At 37.3% G+C, this 25682-nt stretch overlaps 1 protein-coding gene across 1 annotated transcript in view; it reads right to left on the reverse strand.

The window, feature by feature from the left end:
* The window catches only part of KYNU (kynureninase), a 140917-nt gene that overhangs the window by 101668 nt on the left and 13567 nt on the right, over positions 1 to 25682 (reverse strand). Inside the window, exons 3-4 of the mRNA XM_056117666.1 lie at positions 12592 to 12712; positions 2593 to 2675 (exon numbers count right to left, since the gene is read on the reverse strand). Of these exons, the coding sequence (XP_055973641.1) occupies positions 2593 to 2675; positions 12592 to 12712 (204 nt within the window). The remainder of the gene's footprint in view (positions 1 to 2592; positions 2676 to 12591; positions 12713 to 25682) is intronic.

The following is a 25682-nucleotide window of genomic DNA, read 5'->3' on the forward strand; positions in this document are numbered from 1 at the left end:
AAAACTTCTATACTTCCAACCTTACAACTACTTTTGTCTCAGTCTCTGTTATCTGAACTATAGAGGTTTCTATTTAATTTTTGTTATTGTTTTATCTAATGTTTGCTAGTGCTGCTTTTAATTTGCATTCCCCTCCCCCTTAAGATTTATCTTTCCTTTGAATAAAAGGAAATATTTTGAGTTTGTACATAATTGGGTGTCTTAAACCAGAGGTCAATGTTTTAGCATTATCATCTCATTTGCCATTCTATTTGTTCTTGAGCCTCACACTTTTTTGTCCCCTTAATTGTATTATAGCTTACTTATTGAAACTTCAGAGAGGAAAAAATTATTTATATTAAAATGCGTCTATTTAGGCTTCTATAATGAACTATAATTCCCTGTTTTTTGAACCACTCATATTAATGATTATTCTATATTTATTCTTATTATGTGACTATGGGTATGTATTCCTTTTATATTTCTTGTTATATTCCTTTATGAAAATTTCATGAGAATGAGATATTAAGAATTGATTTCTCCCAGCCTTTTTTGGGGATGTGTGTAGAGGCATACCCAGTGATATTCAGTGCTTAGACCTAGCGTTGTGCTTAGGGGTCGCTACTGGTGGCTGCATGGGACTATATGTGGTACAGGGAGATTTGAACTAGATAAGCTATAAACAGGGCAAGCACCTTACCCCCCTGTAACATCACTCAAGCCTAAGGAAGGAAAGAATTCAAAGTTCTGATTTATTCATTTATTTATTTTTAAGTACACCCAGCACTGTTCAGGGCTCTAAGCTCAGGGTTCACTCCTGAGGCGGCTCAGGGGACCTTATGTGGTGTCTGGCATAGAACACAGATTGGTGCCAGGCCAGACAAGCACTCTACCTGCTGGAACAATGGTCCATCACCTTGACCTCAAGTTCTGACTATAAGCAGAGGAACAGCAACTTTGAATAAATGAGATAGTTTCCAGGATCAGGAAGACAGTTTAGCGGTCAGTGAGGTTATAGTTTGCATTTGCAGGAGCCTGAACTCATTCCCCAACACATCTTAGGCCTTTGAGAGGGATAGGGTTTAGCCATAGTTGCCAGACCAGCCATATTGGCTGAGTATATCTGGGAGGGTTGCAAGGCCTCCAGTGTACAACTTGGAAATGCCCTTGTCACAGTCTCCCTGCCCCCTCTCCCTAATTAATATCCAAAAAGATTTGAATGATTCGAATTTATCAAAATTCTAAAACTGCATATAAGTCATATTTTTCCTATTTTGATTCCATTTTCTCATAAGAACACTGGTTCTGTTTACCAACTACTGACCAATATACAATTGCAATGAAGCAGAAGGTGATTCATCAATGAGGTTTGAAGAACTGTGACAACGGGGGTGGGGAGTGTGGGTGGGGGGTTCCTAAGTCCTTTAAATATTTCCAGTCTGACCATTCTAATGGTAAAACATTAACTGTGGTTATTTGCAAAGCTCCAAATATAATTTAGGTAATGTGGAAAATTCAATACTGCTTAATTAAATAATTATTATATTACCACCTTTACTATCTCAAACTATCTTGAATAAGTCCCAAAGTTTTTATAACTAACTTCAGGAAACACGTACAAGCCAAAAAGCAAAATCAAATTTATTACCTTTAATAATATTCAGCCTAATTTACAATAAAAGACACAATTGGTCAGATTAAAAATGGCCAAAAATGGTAGGGGTTTTGAAACTCAAGTATGTAAAAATTGATGTTTATTTCACTATATGCTAAAAACCTTAAAAATAAATTTAGGATTTTTGAGCCAGAAAGAACACGATAAGGTGGGTATAAACTCTGTTATCAGGAGGCTTAGATTTGATCCCCTTGATCACATTATCTCTGAGCAACATTGAGAGTGACTCCCTGGATACAGAACTTAGAGTAGCCCACACACAGCAACAAGGTGTGGCCCAAATAAATGAAAACAATAAGATTGTATTTTTGAATGGAGAGATAATTCTCCTTGCATGAAGAACTCCTGGCTTTTTCCCTGGTAAAGAGTGGTCCCCTAAGCATTGCTGAAAGCAGTCCATTAGCAAAGAGATGGAACAGTCTCTGAGTATCTCCAGGTATAGCCCTCAAACAAAACAAACAAAAAGAATAAATATAACTCTTTTGGAGCTGGAGGACTAGCTCAAGAGGCTGAAAACATGTTTTGCATGCAGGAAGTCTACTTTTAATCCTTGGCACTGCATGGTCCCTTGAGCACTGTTGGGAGTGATCCCAGAGACAGGAGCATTCCTGAGTTTTTCATTGGAAAGCAAATATTAGTATTAAAATATATGAAGAACCTCTTATGATATATTTGTTTGTAAAGTAATATAGTTATGTTCATTGTAGCAAACAACTCTCAATTAAAGGTAGGCTTAGTCTGTTTGAGTGCCACTACTAGCAGTGTTCGGACCTTAATTCTGGCTTTACGCTCATGTATCACTCCTTTGAAATTTAGCTTACTTTTTACTAAATTGAATTAAAATAGAAAATCAGCCAGATTTTCAAAAATATTTAACTTCGTAACTTATGTATTTAACTACTTTGACCCTTTAACAAAAGTATTCACTTTGTACTTACCTACAATGTCAGACATAAGGCCTGCAATAGTTTCATCTCCTGTAATCCAAGGACGTTTTCCTATTTCATGACCATAGGCACCCCTGAAATTTAAAGGAATATAAACATGTGATTTTTCTGAGCATCAGGATTAACAACTGGACATTTCTAAATTAATATTTTTAGCGTTTCCATGATGATGTGAAAGCATGCTTTTTAATAACTTTTAATAAGTAATTATAGAAGATTTTATTAACTTTTCATCTTGTATTAACTTGTCATCTTTAGAGTTCTTTGACTGTTTCATGTTGGAGTGGGGTAAAGTGGAAGGTGAGATCGCCTATTTTACTGATTTCTGTTTGTTCAATATGCTGTTTTATTATTTTATTCTGAAATTTTCAATACTATTTTAAAATGTTACATGTACACTTATATGATATAATGGTATCTATACTAAATCTATTTGGGTTGGGTGGGCAAAGACTAAAATGAGTAATTGAGTTTTAGATAAAGCTCTAATCAATTAAATAAACATATATAATATAATACGGGACCTTACTCAAGGCAATCTTATAAGCTAGGCAATAATCAAAGTCATCACTAAATTCCAAACTATTAGCAATTTTATCTACTATATTCCAACTAAATTTTATTATTCTAGTAATATTATAATATTTAAGTGCAATGACAAAATAGAAAATAATTAATAGAAAAATTAACCCTCAAGATATCTCTATTAGGGATTGGAGTGAGAGTACAAGGGGTAAGCCTGATATATGCCAATTCCATATCACTACATCACCTGACTATTTAGTAAATAATTGTAGGACTAAGTTTTCCATTTTTTAAAAAGGAAATTAATGACAATATGGATTCCCAAGGATTGCTGTGAAAAATAGTGTAAGAAATCGGTATCTTAAAAAGTGCTTCTGACATAAGTGTCACATGCTGGTGATCATTGGTGCTAGTCTTCCCTCCCCCAAAAAGAAGTCTGGTATCTAGTAACTCTTTTTCTAAGTCTTCCATCTTTTTCTAAGTCTTCCATCCTAATGTGAAAATTCCCATCATTCTGAACTAATATTTTAACTACCATATAAAGGGAGAAAAAGAAGACTCTTGGAGAATAAACATGGATTATAATAACTAAGAAAGGTTGGATTTATAGTAAATTGAGTAGGCTGCATTCCTTGTTTGTATATTTGATCCCCAGCATCCCATATATATGTTCTCCCTGGGCCTTTCAAGGAGTGATCCCTGAGCACAAAGTCAGAAATAATTTCTGAGCACAACCAAGTATGGCCCAAAATGCAGAAACAAAACAAAAAACTAAGGAAGAAAAATTGAAGGGCAACTGTTAACTATTATTATTTATATTATTAGCAAATGTCCTGCAACTTGCTTTCTTTTTGACTTCTAATAAAAATTCAAAGACAAAAATCAGTGTCATTAAATAACAGTTAAAGGCAGATACTTGGGTCCTTTTTTTGATTTTAATCACATAGAACTCCATGGCCTTCCCTGATAGCACAATACATCTTATTACATTTAGGTAGTAAAATTCTATGTTCTGCCTTAGAGAATTTATATCTCAGAATATCATGCCACCTACTTCTACTCTGGAAGACTTTGTGATGATAATCTTTAAGAATTCTTTTCTTCCTCCGGTGCTTCTGGCATCTCCCTGCCTTTAAAATATCACACTCTGCCTCTTCATTTTGTCAGTCTACTAGCCTGAGGTAGTGAAATGTATTTAGTGCTACCCAAATAAACTCAGTAAAGAGGTCTGTCATTAGAAAGAGTTGCTGTAGATTATGAAGCAGTTATAAACATTTGCATTAAAGTTAAGAAAGGAATTATATTGTTCTCTTGCAGTCTAGTTGGAATCTTCTTTCACAAACAATGGAAAGGAAAAAAAGGCTGGAGAGTCAACAATATAGCAGCATAAATCATTTGCTGCAAGTGGATCGTTGGTGTGAGAGCTACAAAACATAATATTTTCTCTAGAAATTAAACTTCAGAATATAAAATCTAATTAGAAAGTGTGAACATTAGTATTCAAAACCCTTATTGAATTGGGTTTGTGAAGTTATAGAGGGCATGCATGTGCAAATCAGCAAGCTACAGGGAATACTACTTCCCTTTTATCTTCCAAGAGTATCAATGCTGTCTCAGCCTCCAGCATGACAGGGGGTTAAGTTTTAAGTTCTCTAAAGTTCTAAGAGTCATTCGTTTTGAATTCAGCAAAGTACAGATGGGTTTTGCATGACTACAATGACTATTGAGTGTGTTGTTTTGGTTTGGTTTGGTTTTGGAGCCACACCGGCTGTGCTTAGTTGGGGCTTACCCGGAGTCTGTGGACAGGGATCACCCCAACGCTCAGGGAGCCATTTAGTGAGTGGCACGTGAGATCAAATCCCAGTCATCAGTGTGCATGGCAAGCTTCCTTCCCACTGTACTGTCTCTCTTGCTCCATAATCACACTTTTAAATCCAACCTCTATTGTTTCTGAACTACTTGATTGCTAAAATGACCTTTTTGTTTGAATGTCAACAAATGCTAATAAGATGTGTAGTACCTCTGAAATAAGAACAGGCTTTAACTATCTTACAAAATGAAATAATCAAAAACAAACAAATAAACAAAAAAAAACCCCAAATGAAATAATCCTACCTTTAAAAGTTCCACTCTTTAAGTAAATAGAGGACAGAGTCTTAATACTATCATTTCCCCCTACAATTTAAGCGAAAATTAGCCAACACAGAAATAAAAAGTTCTTTGTTCTGTGTCATACCATGTTGCCTTTATTCATACTACACTTGATCTTAGCCAAAAGGCCAAGAAATAATGTGACTCTATTCATAATAAAAGGTGGCAGAATATTCTATATTAAAGTTGCTCTCTTTAGTATAAAGATTATTAGGAGCTGAGGGTACTTCAAAAATATCAAATCCATGTATAGACTGGTCTTAAATTTTCTGTAAAGGGACTGGAGAGATAGTATAGTGGATAAAATAAGGTGCTTGCCTTCTGTGTAGCTAATCTGGGTTTAATCACTAGCACCCTATATGTCTCCCAAATGCCCACCACTAGCCCTACAGTGATCCCTGAGTGAAGAGCCGAAGAACGCCCTAGTTACAGCTATGCATGGCCCCCAAACAAGGAAAACAGCCTATCTATACCTAAGACTGATCCCCAAAAGGAACTTGGATGCCACATATCCTCTTTCCAGAAGTTTTAGAGATGATTCAGAGTTGACCACAGGAGAGGAGAGTGAAAGTTAAGAACAAATCCATGCAAACTTTGCCAGAAACTATCATAGCTCACATGAAAAGCAAAAGTTCTTTTAAAAAAATAAAACCATTTTATAACAGACTCTGAGTTGCTATGGTGAAAAACCTTCCTATTGTTGACTTGTTCTGGGTCAAAAGACCTTAGAACTGGACCAAATCACAATTATTTCAGAATCTATTTTTTGAGATTCCAGCAGGAGAAAGGACATTTTGATCACAAAGACTGATGATTGTGGATTTTTATCAAAGGATAGAATCAGTAACCAATTACAGTCAAGAACACTAATTAACTCTTCTCCTTAACCACTTATCCCATCTTACTCTTTTCTTCCTACAATAACCTCAGTTCCTTGTTGAAACATATCTTTATATTTCTTTAAAACTATACACACTGAATTGTAATTAATTATATGTATTTTTGGTGGGGGAGGTGCTCAGGGCTAACTCTGGTTCCCTGCTCAGACATCACTCCTGGCAGAGTCTAGGGGACCATATGTAGTATTGGCAATTGAACTGGGGTCATTCATTTACAAGGAAAATGCCTTAACCTCAGAGCTCTCCTAGTAGTCTTGAACGGCAATCTTGGGAATCTCTAATCAGCAATAGATTGTGTCACCCAGATTGATAAGATCTGATTGAAGCCAAATATAAGGAATTGTTTGGTGTTAAACTATGTTTATATTTTGGACAATACAGACTAATGAAGCATTAGTGCTATGTGCTGTGGAGTGAGGAGCGCTTAGACAACACCAAAATCTGGACTAGTTTATGCGTTGGTCCACTTTATGCAAGTCAGGTTTTTAGTCAGAACAGCCTTAATTGGTACAATGCTTATTAGCCAGTGATTGTTTGAATGTAGAAGCCAATAGACTGCAGGATGTCAGGTTGACTTTATCTTCTTTCTTGAAGTGGACATGTCTGGATATGGCTGATGCATGACCTTTAAAAGTCCTCTTGACTTTCTTTTAATAACCCATACAAAATGCTTCATAATTTTTAGTAACTTTCATGTTTACATTTTTCATGTATTCTTCTAGACACTCTTTCATACTACTTAAAAATCATTTACTGATCTCCTAGGAGGAACTGTTTTGTTCTGGTGTATCCTCAAGAAACAATTCCCAAATAGCACTGTGAGAAGGCACGGAAACCAAAAGTTTATGCAGACGAGACTTGTGCTGAAAGTAGATGTCCGAGTGTCCACTGAGAGTACGCTGTGTCTTCTTTAAGGAATTTGAGCGTGTGTTTAACCAGCCACTGGTCATTACCCCTTTTTACTAATCAAGAACCACCCTACCTCCTCCTGCAATGTTGCATTTCTCTATAACTTACTGGACCATGCTTGCCTCATCCTTGCTCTCTGAGGCTTAGATATTCACTCCTAGTCTCACCCTTCCCACTCAATTCCACCAGATTCTTGTCTCTGACTTGGATGCTAGTCCGTCTCTCCTCTCATGGTCTCTATTTAAGATAATAGACATATATGCTTTAAAACCTCGCTGCTTTATTTACATGTATCCATTTTTCTGATTATGTTTTCATACACATATTAAAAATTAATAAACTAGACTGCCATTCCCTTGTTAACCTTTCTGTACTGGATTCACTACATTGACCCAGTTATAAGGAATTTTTTTCTGCCCCTTACTATAGACTTTTATTGTAAAGAAAGAAACTCTTAAATTAAAAGAGGATGCAGAGTCTGCAGGGGCACATCTTGCCTGTGAACTTCACCAGTGCCCTTTTTGTATACACACTCCCATATAAAGTAGGTCACTGTCTGCAAACCAGGCGGTTTTCTCCTGCTATGTAATTCAGTGGGCTATTTTCCACTTTAAATAATCTTACCTAAAATGTCACAGTTCTTGGAAGAGTGAATACCCATAAAGACAAAACTTTGGTAAGATTTTTCTCCTGAGGAAGAAGGGTATGAAGAATGGCATTTACCTAACAGTTTTGATAGTGCAGATGATATATAAAATATTGGGATTATAATTTAAGGTTGTAAATCTCTCAATAAGAAATGCTGTATTTATGACTGCTATATCATTCCCTTTTATCTGAAATTTAGCACTATGCATCTTAACACATTTTCTCTTTTAATAATCTGGGTTATTAGTAAATATTTAATATAACTTGTTCTAAACAACAGTTCTTTAAAGTGGGCCAGAGAGATTGTAAATATCATTGCCTAGCACATGGAGAATTCTAGCTCCATCCCTGTCAAATAATCTCTGGGCACAGAAGGGTGTGGCTCACTGACTTAGCTTCATGTATACTGATTCATATTGTGGCATACAAGAACTGATTATTATTGCATTTTATTATTATTGCTTATATCACTGATAATTTTTGCTTATCATCTAGATTAACTCATTGTAAAGTTGAAGTTTTCATTTTGAAATTATCTGTTTTATAATGCAAATTGTCATCTTAAAAATAAGATATTCTTCAAATAAAAGTCCTGTTAACTGATTTTAGGAATAAAATTGAATTGAATAGGACATTTTAAGATAATAGTCATTCATTTTTTGATCAATTTATTGGTTTAGGTGTTGTTTTTATTCTTACTGATGTCCTGCTGTTGATGGTAAGACTTACACTCACCTAGTAGCATGTAAATGCTTTATTTTCACACCCCTAAATCAATGGAAGTTTTAAAAAAATAATTTGGGTCCTAAAACATTTCTAAGTGTCCCCTTGTTCTTAACTTTCCTTTCATACAAATGACTGATGATGACAGCATTATAAATCATAAATTAGCTATAAAATACCATAGCCCTATAGTTTATGATAAGAAAATATGATTAGTTTTATGTTTAAGATAACCTATAAAGATAAGGCCATAAAGGGGCTGAGAAATATTATAGGAATTTAAGGTTTGCCTTGCATATAGCTGACTCTCATTAGTTCCCTGGCTTCACATCCCCTGAGTACCACTGCAAATGGTCCCTGGGTAGAGAAACGGAAATCAGTATCTTCCTACAGAAGGCAGTAGACTGCCCAACATGCTCTCTCAAAGAAAAAGAAAAGAACATAAAAGATGACAATCATATAGCCAACTGATATTTGGCCTGTCATGGAAGGGCAGACAGAGATTGGATATGCCAGTGCAATGCCATAAGAATTCAAACCATACTAATTTTTATTGCAAAGGTCAGATTCTAAATACTATTTTCTTACTAAGAAACTAAAATTAGCATTTCAACTTACATTAGAGTACGCAGTTGTTATGTGGCTCTTTTTGACTCAGTCCCTTCCAAATCTTATAGAGGTCAAGAAAGAGAAGAACTGGTCTAAACTACATACCACCTACGCATTGGGGCAGAGGGAATGTAAGAGGTAAAGAGGAACAGATGAAATTTTCAGATGAAGTTTACCCCAGTAACGGAAAATTGGATCTAGAAGCCAATAAAGAGAAAGGGAATTGCAGGTGTCAATTTCACCAAAGTGGCAGAAGGATTACTGTAAACTCAAAGAATGTAAATAAATGGTAGATGTGGGAGAAACACTCAATCTAAACATTCCTGGGGGTCAGGGTATAATAGAACTGGTAGGGCATTTGCCTTGCACATGGCCAACCTGACCAATTAGGATTCCATCCTCAGAATCCCATGTGGAGTTCTCCTGCCCTTCAGCACCACCAGGAGTCATTTCTGAAAGCAGAATAAGGAGTAACCTCTGAGCAACTCCTGGTGTGGCCCCATCACAACACAACACAAAACAAACATAAACACACCCTCACTTTTAGAAGGAAGGTGTTTAGTATTAGTAGCTAGAAACTCAGTTCCCATCGATCTTTCTCTCAGGGTAGTTCTAGCCAGGAAAAAAATACTCACCATTAGGATGACAAAGGCTAACAGAACCTTTAAATTTTCCTATTGAACCCCTGAAACTTCCTTCCAATATAAGTTGCTATAAACAACCTTATCCAACTCTGTGCGATGAACCACTCTTTGAAGAGGGTGTGTCTGCATACGTTCGAAGTGATTATTTTTTTCTCTTTGCTAATCTTTCTGTTGTTGAATAATTTGAATGACCTCGACAAAAGCTGGTCCTCAAAGTTTTCTCCAAATGTCTCAGCTGGAAAAGAATAGACTAGAATTTTAACCTACAGATTTAGGAGCAAAGAAATAAGGAATAGACATTTAATGTTGAAGATGAGGGACAGGTAGGAGGAAAGGCAGTGAGAACACACATCTTAAATCCTACTGATATTAGCAGGAAGTCTGGTCTGTTATATTGACTGGACCACCACAATTTAAAGCAAGAAGACTAAATAAAACAGAAGAAACGACCTAATATTTTTCTTATAAGTCTGTTTAAAATTTAATTTACATTACTTGAAGTTTAAAATGCATCATCTTTATGATTCATCAGTCTAAGGAAAGCAGGTGGGAGGATATAAGATTATGTAATTTTCTACTATTACAAGGTGACATAAAATTGAAAGCAATAATAGAAGGGTAAGTGTGGTAAAAGAGGTAACTTGCTATAATATAAATTTAATTTTTTGAAAATAATCAGCCTGTCCATTAAAAAATGCAGAATAGACAGAAGGATTTGAAGTGGATATCAGGAGCGCACCTTTTTAATGTCTTGAGGATAAAAATATACAGTCTTGTTGAACGAATATCCAAGAGACAAGGACATTTTCTAAAGTTCAAACTCATTCAATCTCAACCGTGCTCTCTTTTATATTAAGGCCAAAAATGAATATTAACCATTTTTATTAACTATGACCCTCATTTTTTAAATACTAAAACCTCCTTCAGGAAAAAAAATGCTTTTAAATGTGGTAGTATTTATTTTTTAATCTATTCATGAAAGCTATACACATAATTTTATGCATACAAAATAAATTATGTAAATAAACTCATTATTTGTATTCATTAAGTTGCAAAATTATATTCTTAACCAATAGAAAAAGAGCTGTGCTATGTTATCCAATAGCCACAACAGTAATCATTAGCCCAGTCATAATGAAATAATTTCTAAAAAAGAGACTTAATTCATACCATAACTGATCAATGACATCATGAATGAAGATGGAGAGAATATTCTGAATCTCCATGAGAGTATCACTCCAAATTCTTGTCTTATTTGAATCCATATTCCTGAAGTTTTTGTCCTCTATCCTTCAGATTTATGTTTTCCTCATATCCATTTGGAATTTTTCCATAAACATATTTTTGTTTATTTGTTTGAGGGCCACACCCTGTAGTTCTCAGGGTTTACTCATGTATGGGGATGATTCGTTGCAGTGCCTAAGGACCATGTGTACTATGGATTAAATCTGAGCCCCTTGCCTACATCATTTACATATTTTTTTAAAAACATTTGCTAGTGAAAGAAACACCATGAGGTACAGGTACTGGATCATTGTATAACTGAAACCCAAGCACAAAAATTTGTAAGTCTACAACTGTACCTCATGGTGTTTCACTAATGAAAATTAAAAAAAATCTGAGCCCCTTGCCTACAGAATATGAACTATTGTCCATTAATTTGGTTCCATAAATACTTCGTCGATTGCCTCAAGCAGGCCCCAGTAACATCTCCTTCGTCCTAGCCCTGAGATTTTTTTTAAAAAGTGCCATATTCAAGGCTCTTTCAGAGTTAGGAGGAGACCCATCATTGTTACTGATATTTGGCATATTGGGTACGCCACGGGGAGTTTGCCAGACTCTGCTGCGTGGGCAAGTTACATTCGGATACTTACAAATTTTAAAGATATTTTATTTTTTTCAAATATCAAATATTGAAGCAAAAATGTAGACAGTATAAAATATTTTTAAAATAGTCTAGTTCCCTCCCGTTGATCGTCGATTTGCTCGAGCAGGCCCAGTAACGTCTCCATTGGAGACTTTGTTGTTACTGTGTCTGGCATATCCAATACTCTCGGTAGCTTGCCGGGCTCTCCGAGAGGGGCGGAGGAATCGAACTCGGGTCGGCCATGTTGGCCGCTTGTAAGGCAAACGCACTACCGCTGTGCTATTGATGGAAGTGGGTTATTTTCAATAAGTATTGTAATTGCTAAAATATATGAAACTTATAGTCCCTTCTAAACTGCATACCCTGGAGCAATGACTATTAATCCAATGTAAATTCAAGGAGGGAAAACTAGGATGGTGGGGAGGTAGGATTTAAAGAGGAAATCAGGAGAGAATGAGGGTTTTCATAGGCAGAAGAATAGAAGTAGAACAGAACAGAGACAAAAAGGATCTTCACTTAAGATCCCCACATTGTTGGAATGAACCATTTAATCTTCTTTGTAGAAGGAAATAAGACTATTCTACTCTATTAAACTTCTCAACAATAATTTTTGTTCATTTATTACAATCAATGTAATAAAGTGTAATCAACACCTCATTTTACCATAAGCCCTACATAATAACAGTAAGTCCTATGTACTAAATTTCTTTAGTCAATAAAAAAAAATATCATCTTTATGTGATTGCATGTTCTAACTCAAGAGAAGAGCTTGCACTTTTGAATACTTTTTAAAATTGCTTCTAATTATGTCACTAATTTTCCATATAACTTTAAAGATCTTCAGTCATTTCATCCATAAAATGAAAGCACTGCATGATGTAATGTCAAAGTTCCCTCTCTGCCCATAAATTCTAGAACTCTGTTATACACCTTTCCAAATATTAAGACAAGCCATTGCAACTTTTTGAAATTCTTCTATGAAGTGTTGAGTGATAGGTTAAGAGATAATACTTACATTTTGGCCCACTTATCCAGTTCTTCTTCCAGGTATGTTTTAACCATTTTTGGTTGAAGGCCAAGAGAATTTCCCAGGAAATAAATGGCATTTTCATCCTTATTCACTAAAGATAAATCAACTGAAACAGAAGAAAATATAAAAATGCTTTTATTTGATTAATATTTCTTTCAAGTGGAGTTGTGAGTCCAGTACAAATAATTAGCATTAATAACTCAAAGAAGGATAATAAATGATTTATATTTTCTCCCAAGATTAACATCAGGTTGTCTTAAAAATTGTTTTGTACATTAATATTTTAAAATTTAGCTTAATATAGAGAAATCTAAAGGCTGTAGTAAGAATATGAAAGGAACATCAGGACGGGCTGGAGTGAGTACAGTGGGTAGGACACTTGCTTGCATGTGGCTGACCTGGAGGTTCGATCCTGAGCACAGAGCCAAGAATAAACCCCGAGCATAACAGGTGTGCCCCTCACCCCCGTTTCCAGAAGGAACAAGGAACACTGAGTTCAAATCTATCCCTGTGACAAAACCCAGATTAATTTTTAGCTATTCAGAGAGCTCCAGATAAAGATAATGTGAAAGATTCAACCCAAACCATCTCCCTAAAGCTATTTGAGGATTTTTTCTACTTTGGAGAGGTCAGTGTCTCCTTCACATGTGATTCTAACTTCTCTCTCCTCACATTTCTCTAAGAAAATTTCTTTAAATAAAACTATTTAACTTCATGGAAAAATAAAATTAAAAAGTAGTTTAATCCTATCAAGGCTTTTGTTGGAACCTCACACTTTAATGTCTTCCATGACAACATTTTAATTAGCAACTGCCCCCAGTCTAAAATAGTCAATGGCAATAGTTTAAAACTAAAAACAGAATGCTTAAAGGGAGGCTATCAACCTGTAGAGTTATAATGTTTTCAAAGTTTCACCATATGCATTCAGAACTTAACATTATAAATTGGTTCATGAAAACTTCAACTTTAAGCAAAACAATATAAAATGTAATTTATTTTGCCACAGGCTAATTAATGTAAGAGGCAAGTTCCTATTGCTGACATGTGTCTGCTTACATAACACCTCAAAAAATTAGGCCCGCTCCTCTCTGGAAAGAAAGATGGCGGCCGCATGGGAGCCTTGTGGAAAGCAGGTTTGAGCCGGGCTCGGGGGAGCGGCGGGGACCTCATGGGAAGGGGGGCTTTGTGGGCCGTCCCCCACGCCCCACCGAGGTCGCCAGCTGCCCCCCACCCCGAGCGGCTCTCCGGCACGGCCACGGCCCCGGAGGCACAAGGACTTAGCACAGAGAACCAGCCGCTTGGAGCAGAAAAGCAAATGGACTTGTGTTGAACCGCGCCACCAAGCCTGCCCGGAGGGGGAAGGGCGCTGACCGGCCCGCCCGCTCCTCTCTGGAAAGAAAGATGGCGGCCGCACGGGAGCCTTGTGGAAAGCAGGTTTGAGCCGGGCTCGGGGGAGCGGCGGGGACCTCATGGGAAGGGGGGCTTTGTGGGCCGTCCCCCACGCCCCACCGAGGTCGCCAGCTGCCCCCCACGAGCGGCTCTCCGGCACGGCCACGACTCCAGGGCACAGAAACCAATCTCTTAACTAGCTAACTTTTAATAGAAATTCTTCCAGGGTCAATAAGTAAAATAGCAGAAATTCAAAACCGCGCGGACACGATAGCATTTTATTCTTAAACCAAGTTGTAGAAAGCAAATCATTTCACAACGCTGTTTCAGCATGTCTGATTGTGGGGGGTGGGTCGTAAACTCTAAACAATAATTGTGCATCTTCTATCGAAATAATCTATCTAGTCAAAGTAGATAGAGTATTAACTAGAACTCATCTGCCTCACAAGAATTGGGAGGGGTGGGAGGTGGGGGTCTATTGGGGTTCGGGGTTAAAAATGAGTATTGGTAAAGGGAAATGTGTTCGGTATCTACATGACTGAGACCTAAACCCGAAAACTCTGTAACTTTTCCCACAGTGATTCAATAAATAAATTATTAAAAAAAAAATTAAAGACCCATTTACATAAACATTTACTTCTAGGGCAAGAGCAAGCTTAAAGGACTGAAGCACCTGCTTTATCCTACATGCTGTAGCCTCAGGTTCTGTCCCTGATACAAGAGGGTCCCCCAAGCACTGCCAGGGCCAACCCCAGTATTTATAGAAAGAAGTTCCACAGCCTTGCTGAGAGAGGCAACCGAAAAAATATAACACACAAAAGGGCCAATTTTACTGACTTCTTTCCCAAACCATTTTGTAAATTCAAGGTCAGAGGTAGCTAGAGCCTTATCCCAACATGCCAGAACTCAAGCTGATAACCAGGCATGAAAGGGAGTCCTTCCATTGCGGGGTGTACTCAAACATCTATGTTCACTCAGACTAGGATCCTTGACACATACCCATGGAACAAGGAGGTTTATGATGTAGGAAAAATACAGAGAAACCAGAAAAAAAATCCATACAGACATGTGAAGAACGGGAAAGTATCTAGAGAAGCCATGAATTGATTTTTTTTTTGATAACCAAGCATAAACTCTTGGTTATCAGCTTGAGCTCTGATTTAATATATGTATTTGAATACCATATATATTGAAATTTGAGCCATATAGCAATAATTAAAAACCTTGGACTTTAAAATAAAATCATTAAATATTTTTCTCTAAGTCAACAAAAAGCTGTTAAAGAATTCAATTTAAAAGTGTGAATAATATTTATATCCCTTCTATTGGATTTGTCTTAAGAGTTGCCTATGAAAGAGGCTGAAAAACCTATAAAAAGTCTATAAAATAAAGTAAGTAAAGTAAGTAAAGGCCCTCCCGTTGATCATCGATTTGCTCGAGGGGGCCCAGTAATGTCTCCATTGGAGACTTTGTTGTTACTGTGTCTGGCATATCGAATACGTCATGGGGAGCTTGCCAGGCTCTCCCAGAGGGGCGGAGGAATCGAACTCGGGTGAACCATGTTGGCCGCTTGTAAGGCGAATGCCCTACCGCTGTGCTATCACTCCAGCCCATGAGCCTCCTGTTGCCAGGGGGCGGAGCCTCCTGTTGCCAGGGGGCAGGGCGGGGTGGCCGGGGCTAGGGGACAGAGGGAATTCGGAACCGCCTCCGGGCTGAGGTCTCTGTCCAGGGCCCGCAGCTACCTGTGGCAGCACGTGGGGGAGCAGAAATTTCCTCCACGGCCCTGCATCCCACACCAGGAACTGGCCACAAGGGGCTCCCCTTTCTGATGGGGCTCTAGAGTTCCGTTTATCTGTCTCCCGTTTTGTACCAGCCTGCAGCTTCTGCCATGGGGCACGGGCGGCTGCTGACCGGAGTGGCAGCAGAACGGTCCGCTGTGTTCGTGAGCTGCACCCGGGGCACAGAGGCTTGAGGCTGCCAGGAGGGACAAGGTGGCAGGAGCCCTCGGGTCACTCAGGAGGAGCATGGTGTCCGCACATCTCGTCCAGTCCATGCGGGACCAGAGCAATGGTCTAGCAGGGGAGGGCGCTGGCCTGGCCTGCAGCCCACCCGGGCTCCATCCCCAGCATCCCGTATGGTCCCCAGAGCCCACCAGGAGTGATCCTTGAGCACAGAGCCAGGAGTGTGTCCCAAGAGAAAAGAGCGAAGAAAGAGAAGCGGGTGCCCATGGGCCTTCAGTGGCAGGTACCCCGCCCACTGACCCGGGATCCCGCAGCCAAGAGGGAAAGGCCTGAGTCACGGACCCCCCGGAGCCTGTTCTCCGCGGTTAGAAACCTAGGTCGTTCCTAGGTTGTGGTGGGCTTTTTAGTTGTTTAATTTGCAGTTCGGGGAAGGGTTTGCACCCAGCGGTGCTCAGGGGTTAATCCTAGCTTTGTATTCAGGAAGAATTACCCCTGATGGCACTCAGGGGACCATAAGGGATCGAACCCAGATCAACTGCAGGCAAGGCCAGCACCCCACCATTCCTCCAGCTCGGTTCCCGGGGTCTGACTTTGTAACACCAGGTGGATGACTCAGGTGGGGGGGGGGGGGCGGGGGCACGCTAGTTGCTAGGCGAGGTCCCGAGCTCAATTCCTCACCTGCCAGCTCCTCAGGGGGACCCAGGCAGGGCCAAGTACCCTGGCAGCCACTGGGCTGCGGGGCCGACCAAGCATAAAATAAAATCATTAAATATTTTAAATTTCTATTTGAAACTTAAAAATAATTTTCATGAATCAGCTTCCAATGACATTTCTAGTTCTCTGCCCCATTGTTTCATCTTATTCTTTTATTGCTGCTATTTCTGTAGGCAGGTATGGAGTTACCTTTCTTCAGGAGGTTATTTTTAAAGTCTGTTCAGTAGAAACAAAAAGCAGAACTGTAAACTAGATGATTTGTCGTATCTTATGTCAGTCAAAAATATGGTTCCCGGTTTCCTATCATTACATTTCTCTTACTTGATTGACATTTTAATTTAATGTCTCAGAGCACAGCAAATTACATAATGTGGATATGTTATATGTACTTTATACTATATTTAAAAAGTACTAGCAATGCATATTCTGTTAAGACCCAAAGAAAGAACAAGGTCAGCGCTCACCAAATCAGGCCCAGTGAATCTATATGGCATAAAAAACAATTAGGATTTCAAACTTAGGGAAACAAAATTTCTTTTGTACAAGGATAATAAGCAAGTTTATTATTAAAATCTTGTGTTCTTAACAGTTATAAACTACAATATTTGTTTCTCAAAATATAGTACCTTGGCACATTAAATAGTTTAAGCTGAAAGAATCCTAGAAACTGCATGTGCAATATTTTCTAACTTTTCTCTAAACTGGTGAAAAACATTCTTGAATGTCTTTTCTATTATCCTTCTTTCCAATCAATATACAAAATTTCCAATCAATTAGAACAAAATTCCTTGGGCCAAATCTCCTGTCATTAAGTGTTTCCTAACAAACTCCTAACCAAAGAGTTTCTTAAACAATAGGCATTTAATTTATTGTAGTGCAGTTTGGGAGAAAGAAGTTCCAAATCAAAATGTCAACAGTGTTTACTCCAGAATTGGCTCTTAGGGAAATTCTAGACTTCCTCACTGGACTTAATATCCATCTTCATATTCACAAGTGTTCTCTCTGCATAAGTATATCCAAAATCCCCTTTTTAATGTGCCATGTGAGATTAGAACCCACCCCAGAGACCTTTAAAAATTTTGCTTATATCTATAAAAACTTCATCTCCAATGAAGTTCACACTTAGGTACTAGAGGATAGAACTTCCCAGGTTCATTTCTATAAGACATAGTTGAACCCATAATACCATCCTTAAAGATTCACTTGGTTTCAAATTCTTTAAGAACTCAAGAGTTTTAGATTTCTTAAAATAAGCTTCATTGCAATTAGGTTTTCAATCAGTTTTTGAGCAATTTGTCTGGAAGTCTCATTTCTTAACAAAGGTTGCAATATGATTGCTAGAGAGTTTATAATTCTGGAAACTGACTTGATTGCTTCTGAGCAACATTTCAATGAATCAAAAATGTCTCACTGTAAACCTTTGTTTAGAGTGGTTCAGAGTGAGACATTTTATTTTTAAGTTCCAAGAGTAACCCAGGAATCAGTTTTATATTTACTTCTTCAAAAGAAATCAATTTTGGCATCATTTTAGACTCAAAGCTTCTCCTTATCCTCAGCTCAGGCCTGAATTAAATTCGGAAAATTATAGTTTGTAATTGAGATACATGAATATAGTAGATTATTTATTTATTTGTTGTTCCTCACAACTGCTACTTCTAATTCTTCCAAGGAATAAAGAAAAAAACTTAATCTGGCTTTCTATATTTTATGTTCATAGCTCTTTTTCTTATGTGATTTTTTTTTGGATAAGTATTTTGGAAACCTCTACTTAATAAAGACCTTCAGACCCCTATAATCTACAGTGATTAATGAGTGCTTTGAAGTCTTTTGATTCTATCCACTACCCCTTTCTCCCATGTCTTACTGTATATTTACAGATTGTTCCTGTAGAATAACAATTGATTTGTCTTTTCTCCCTTCCTTTATTTATATGTAACCACTTCTCTATGCTCTCTTCCCCAACAGTTAATCAGCTTTTCCCCCAATCAGACTCTGTTAATTTGTAAGGTCAGATCTTTCTAGGATACTGAACTTGTATTATAAGTTAATATTGCCTTTCTCCTCTCATTATGTCTTTTGAGTAGCTTATTTTAATGCAATGTCCTTTTTGTATAGATAGAGGAAGACAGTTAATATTATGCTTTTGTAACTTAGAATTTAATTGGCTTTGAATATTATTCACACCTGGGCATCTACTTTCTCAGCTTAAGCCTCAGTTGCCCTTAGTTCCTAACACCACAAAAACAGGGTCCTGATGAGGGACTGAATGGACCCAGGGCAAACTGTGAGCTACCCTGGCATCGAAATGGGTCAGGCCAAAGTTCCACGATTCTTAACTATAAGTTAAGAGCATGGTCATAGACAAATACTGTCATGATCCAAAAGTAACGACTAGACTAGGACCCTGTTAGGGATAGAAAAGACTACTCTGACCTGAGCACTATACCCTAAGATCGAGAGAGGAATTCGATATGCTTAATGCATCTCTTACTTTGTGCATACAAAATGATTAATATTATGAATGCTTGTATGTTTGTTGGATAAGGAGAGGAGAAACACCCCCTGGGATTCCTCTCTAGGGTGGATTGACCTGCTAAATGAGAATCTGTCCTAGAAGCATCTTTCCCTGAGGGAAAGAACTTTACCCCTATTAGACCACACCTATGTGTAAGCCCCAACCCATCATGCATTGGAATTTAACTAGACTGTAAAAGTGGGCTGAGGGATCAAGATTCCAGAGCAAGAGGAGAAAGGGAGATCCAGATTCCAGAGCCAGAAGGAGAATGAAAGGGGATCGAGGAGGAGAATGAAGTAGCATGGGGGAGGAAGAAGCAGAGGGGGAAGCAGAGAGAGAGAGAGAGAGAGAGAGAGAGACAGGAGTGAATGGAGAGAGGATTGGAATAAACTGTAACTAAGACCAGCCAGCCTGGCCCTCTTTTTCTTCCTTTGCCTGCCCATTGTCTGCCCATCACCATCGACCTCCCCAGGGTGGGGTAAGCAGCATGAGACTACCAGACTCGGGCAGCAGGAAAGATAGATCGCTGCTGTCTTTTTGAGTTTACACAGTTCGTATTGAATTTGTTATGACCAGCCAAGCCACCTTCTCAGATAAGGCCCTTGGGACTAAAACTTTTGCAACTTTCTCTGAGTTCACTTAGCTCAAAGGAAGTATGACCCCTTTATATACTGATATGGAATGGTCATAAAGCTGCTTCAAACTATAAATTGTAACTTTGTTAACATATCAGAATAAAATTATATATTTTGCATAGTTATTAGCAAATAATTCTTTCCTTTAACAGCTCAGTCTATTGGAATGAGCCTGCTAATATCACCAAAACTGAACAAAGACTATTTTAACTGAAAATGTACTTTTTCCTTACAAATACTTAAAATGCATGTTTTGATAGCATTTTTTGAAAGATAGAAATCTACTCATACACATATGTACATGCAATACTTGTAGTGCTAGGTATAATAACATATCTATAAAATTATTAAATATAATGCATACTTTTTTTATTCACTGAGATGCTCATCCTGGCCTATCATTAGAAGAACTTAAAAAAATACATTGCCTTAACTCTAATCAGAGATTCAACTTGATCATGTTTAGGATCAGAGTATAAATATTGGTTTAAGATTCCTTGACTGGGCCAAGATCCAGAGACTATAAACCAAAGCTCCTGGAAAAGAGTGCTAAAGATTTTCCCGACCCCATGCCAGACTTTCTTCACCAGGTTTAAACGTTTTCTTCCCTGCCCCAAGCAGAACCCCAGCAGTCAAAAACCTCCAGAACCCGAAGGCCACCAGGCTCAAAGCCACCCTTCACATGCTCAAACAAGCCTTACCCAAGTGGGATAAGACAGAAAAACCCACATATGCAGGCCCCGTGACTGAGAACTCCAAACCCGCTCAGATAGGGACTGGGCCTCCTCCCCCTACCTCCCCAGTTTTCCAGTAGCTTGGCAGTCACACCCACAAACTGCCCCGATGCCATGTAATCTCATAAACAGCCAAGATCCAGAGACTATAAACCAAAGCTCCCGGAAGAGATTGCTGCAGAATTTTCTGGAGTGTATTCCTGCACCCCAGCCACATGACCTCTTATATTCTATCCTTATATACCAAAAGTAGCTCACATTTGTTTGGTTTTAACACAGAATGAAATGCAACAACATACAACAACCTTCACACACTTCTCTCTTATTTTGGTGGGAAGGTGCTCGGTGGTGGGATTGGTGTTTGAATACTATCTGCAATGAACTATTGTGAACTACTTTATGAAAATAAAAATAAAAATTTTTAAAAAAGATTCCTTGACTATAATTCCAACTCCTTACATAACCACACTTAGAAGACCTGGTCATAACCCCATAGAGAAAGAAAGCAGAATAGCACCAGAGGGAGAGTTCAATGTGCTGGAGCATATGTTCTGAATGCAGGAGGCCTGGGCTGGATCCGTAGTTCAAATGGTCTCGAAGTACCTTCAGGAGCAACAGAGAACACAGAGTCCAGAAGGACCCTTCAAGCACTGCTGAGTATGACCCCAAAAGTTAAAATTAAGTAAAGAAAAACAAACAAAATATAAGACAACTTAAGTTTTATTAATTATCCAAACTAACAGAAGGCAATTTAGCTTAATACAGCATAGCATATAATACTTTTAAGTTACTTAATACATTTTAAGTATTTAAAAACTCCACACTAAAATGCCTATAAAATTATTACATAACAAGGACTTCTAATTCACCATTTACTCACTTCTAATTCACTTCTAATTTCAGGAAAAACATAGCAATTGAAATTGTTCAGCACACTGACTCAGGTTGGACCCTGGCATCCCACATAGTCCCCACAAGGAGTGATCCCCGAGTGTAAAATAAGAAATTAAGTCCTGAACACTGTTTATGTCGTTCAATACACACACAACATATATTTAAAAAAATAACTGAAGGAATTAATAAAAAATCTCCAGATCACATACATATTGATGCATTTATTAAAAATTATGTTTAAGTTATTAGAGAACATAAAATAACTGAAACCACATTTAACTTTTTTGAGTTAAAGAGAAAAATATAGTTTAACTATAAGTACAAGCAAAATAAAATATTTAAAAAGTTATAAAGAACATGTCTATGGGGGCAGGAATGTGCCTCATATGGCAGAACACAAGTCTAGCATGTGTAATGCACTGAGTTTGATCTCAAGTTCCAATCCCTCCAGGTTTGGGCACCTGGCACCCCTAGGCATGATCCTTGAGTATTACAATTTATAGTCTCCATGACAGAAAAGAATACAATTAATTTTATGTAAAGGCTTTTAAAATATAAAATTGTTATAGAAATGAGCTCAGCAGTAATAGTTTGTTTATTGGGTGCCAATGTGAATCTTTGATATGGATGCCATGAGGGCATTGTACACACATAAAATAAAACTAAATGGGACAGTAGCTGTGTGAAATAGATAGTGATTTTCTTTGAGCATTACAAAATAAATTTCGTATGTTGGTGGCCTGTGGTTGAAATATTGCCAGTAAAATGTCTGTTGTTAGAATAAAAGACTAGGAACTAATGGAGATGGCTTAAATTGCTGTAGCACCTGCTTTGCCTGTGGGAGCCAGGTTTGATCCCCAGCAATGCAGAGAGTAGCATCTGATTACTGTCAGGTGGGTGTGAGCACTACCCTCTCCCCAAACTGATAGACTAGTCTGCAATTATTTTCTGCTCTAGTTTTTAGGCAAATGACTGTTCCCCCTTTTAAAATATATCTTTACTTTTACATTTTCTTCAGTTCAAAATATATATTTACTTCCTGCTGATATATATCAAAGTACTAAGATACATGTTAATACAAAGAAGTAAAGCTGAGTTAAAGTCTTAGTGCATGATGCAAGTGAAAGCTTGAAAGCCCAAAGGTATTTTTGCAAGCCCTTTGCTGCGAGAGATTTGTGTGATTGCTAAATTTTCTTGACCATTTTAAAGAAAATCAGAAGTATTAATAAAAAAGAAAAAATCTATGTGGATTTCAAATCCCTTAAGAAAAATAATTGTTTTAATGAATTATATTTACAAAATACTTGCTAACACACACATATTATGTATAATGTGTGTTAGCAAGTATTTTGTAAATATAATTCATTAAAACAATTGTCATATATGCATACATATATGTGTATATATACATACATATATGAAGAATCAAGAATCAATACATACATAAAGAATCAAGAACTAGGTTAAAGCTAATGGTATAATAAGGTTTTGAGGCATTATTAGAGTATTCTTTTGGTTAACAATATCAGTCAAACTTTTAACACAGAGTAACTTGTTCATTTGAAGGATCTTAGCTAGATTGTTTTAAAATAGAACATGGGATCCTGTTCTGAAATTAAGAAGTTAAAAGGAAGAGAAAGCAAAAGACCTTCTTCAAAGATATACTATATTTTGGAAGATTGGTGGTCATGAAATTGTTGCTGATTATATTGCAATTAGCAAAGAAAAGTGTAGATTCCAATTGCATTTGTTTCATTTATTTGCTGCATTTATTGCATTTCATTTTTCACAAGGTTAAAAGCAGCTAATATGAATTTGCTATATAAGGTATTTAATGGAAAATGTGTCCCCATCTGATTACTTGCAGTAGTAATGTGATTGAGTTTGGTTTTATTTTATTGTTGACAACGTTAATTTGAACATTGGTAATTTAATATTGCTTACCTTGGATTGATGTTTATGGCTGTAAAGACTTGATATCTGAAATCTCTGAGGAACAAGATCAAACCTTTAAAGCATGCAAATGAACCCCAGAAGCAAACTAATGATGCCAGAATTTACTAATTTATATAGCATATATAGAAAACTGGTTTTAAAACTATTTATGCCTGAGGACCCTTACCTGACTATGTACTGGTTTACAGGCCACAGTTATAAACACTTCCATAAGCCAGTGGTTTTTAACCTTTTGACATCAGAATCAATTCAAAGTCCATGATCCAGTGCTTGTAGACCACTGGTATAGAAAACAAGGCCTCTTGGAAATTCAAAGTTCTGATTCTCCTCATGAGAGTGAAAGATCTTGTCATGTGCTTACTAGCCATTTATTCCAGAAAAAAATGTATAATGATAAATGTTTCTTTTAAAGTAAAGTTTAGATTCAACCAAATTTGTTTTCCCTGAATTTACAGAGAACCACTTTTTACCATTATAAGGACTGAAGACTAAGGAAAGATGATGTGGAAATGCATCTCCACTCTGACACACTAAATGTAACTAAAATGCACCAAATACCATTTCAGAATCAGATAAGCTTAAAAAATAAATGGTAATAGGTATATGCATAAAGAAAGCCAGAACTGAAATGCTCTCAAACTAACATTGATTTCTTATTTTCTTTTACTTCTGGGTATTTCTTCTGTCCTGGATTCAAACACATCTAGACACTGCAAATGATGTAGAGAGCAGATTATAAAATATTCAAGACAAACTCCTATTTCTAGCTCAGATGAGAAGATAGATTATGCCAAAAAACTCCAGGAAGTGGAGCACAATCCTTTAGGTTCTCTTTATTATGTTCTTTGCTAAAGTATCCACCAAACTTTAATCCTGTAACAATAGGAGTAACTGTTCTGATAGCAGCAGCCAAAAACAAATCTTTCTCTGAGAAAGGAAAATACTTCTCTAACTAGAAGAATTCTTTCCAGAACAATGGGATAACTGGGTTCCTTTTATACCCTTTGTCTCCTCTTTGAATACCAAGAATACCTATCAAAGAATAGCAGTAATAGGGAGTGCACAGAAACATGGGTACTGATACCCCTAAATTCTAATGAGCTTGCCAGTAGCATTGCCCTGAGTGCACAGTCAGGAGTAAGTACTGAGTACCTCTGTTGTGGCCCCCAGGAAATAAATAAATAAAAATAAAACATGGCTACATTATTGTATCAGTTTTCTTAGCCTAAAACACAATAGAAGAAAAATTACTTTTTACATCCAACAAGTTGATGTCCCTAAAACTTTAAAAATAAGGTATAAATCACGTATAACCGTTCTTAGAGTCAGAGTCAGTGAGATAGTTATATTTATTACTGCAGGAAGGTAAGAAAATTTAAAAAATCAGCTAAAGTACTATCTGCATGGTAATTTGGCACTGAAATAGGGCATTCAAAAGTTTTCATATTGCATTTCTGCGAATGAACAAGCTCTCAAAGATTTAGGTACAAGATGTTCCAAACAGAAATAATTTTAATTACATAAAATAAAATTTAGGAAAATTCTACCAATATTTATGTCTTTAATCTCCCTTTTGACCCTTAATTTTTTATCTTTTTTATCTTCAGTGTGTGTGTGTGTGTGTGTATGTGTGTGTGAATGTGTAAATGTGTGTGATTGTGAGTATGTGTGTGTGTGTGTGTGTGTGTGCTATTTTGGGGTTATGTGAGCTCTGATTTTCAGAAAATGCAGACCATAAGTCCAGTATCAAGTTATTTTTTTCATTTTTTATAATTTTATTTATTGAATCACTGTGAGAGCAGTTACAAAGCTTTCGGGTTTAAGTCTCAGTCATACAATAAAACACCTATACCTTCACCGGTGCCCATTTTCCACCACCAAAATCCCCAGTATGCCCCCACCCCACATCCCCCCACACCTGTGGGCAGTTGATTTCCACATTACTCTCTCTCTACTTTGATTACATTCTATATTTCCACACTAGACCAACTATTATTATTTGGGATTTTACCCCAACACTCAGATCTGCCAAAAAAAAGACAAAATTAGACAATTTATTTTCTATTTCTGGTTATGAATAACATAAGATGAAGCGCAGCTGCAGTAGTGGCCACGCAGTTTTGAAATTCTAAAATTTTAACAATTAAATCTGGAGGGATTTCTGCCAAAACCTGCTGCGTTCTAAGATTTGTTCCAGAGTCTTTGGGATCATTGCTGTTAAGAAGCTTCATCAGGAGCCAGAGAGGCCGTTCCTGGGGGTGACTCAGGGTCTTGTTGG

Source organism: Sorex fumeus, unplaced genomic scaffold (genome assembly GCF_029834395.1).
Source record: "Sorex fumeus unplaced genomic scaffold, SorFum_2.1 ptg000035l, whole genome shotgun sequence".
NCBI lineage: Eukaryota > Metazoa > Chordata > Mammalia > Eulipotyphla > Soricidae > Sorex > Sorex fumeus.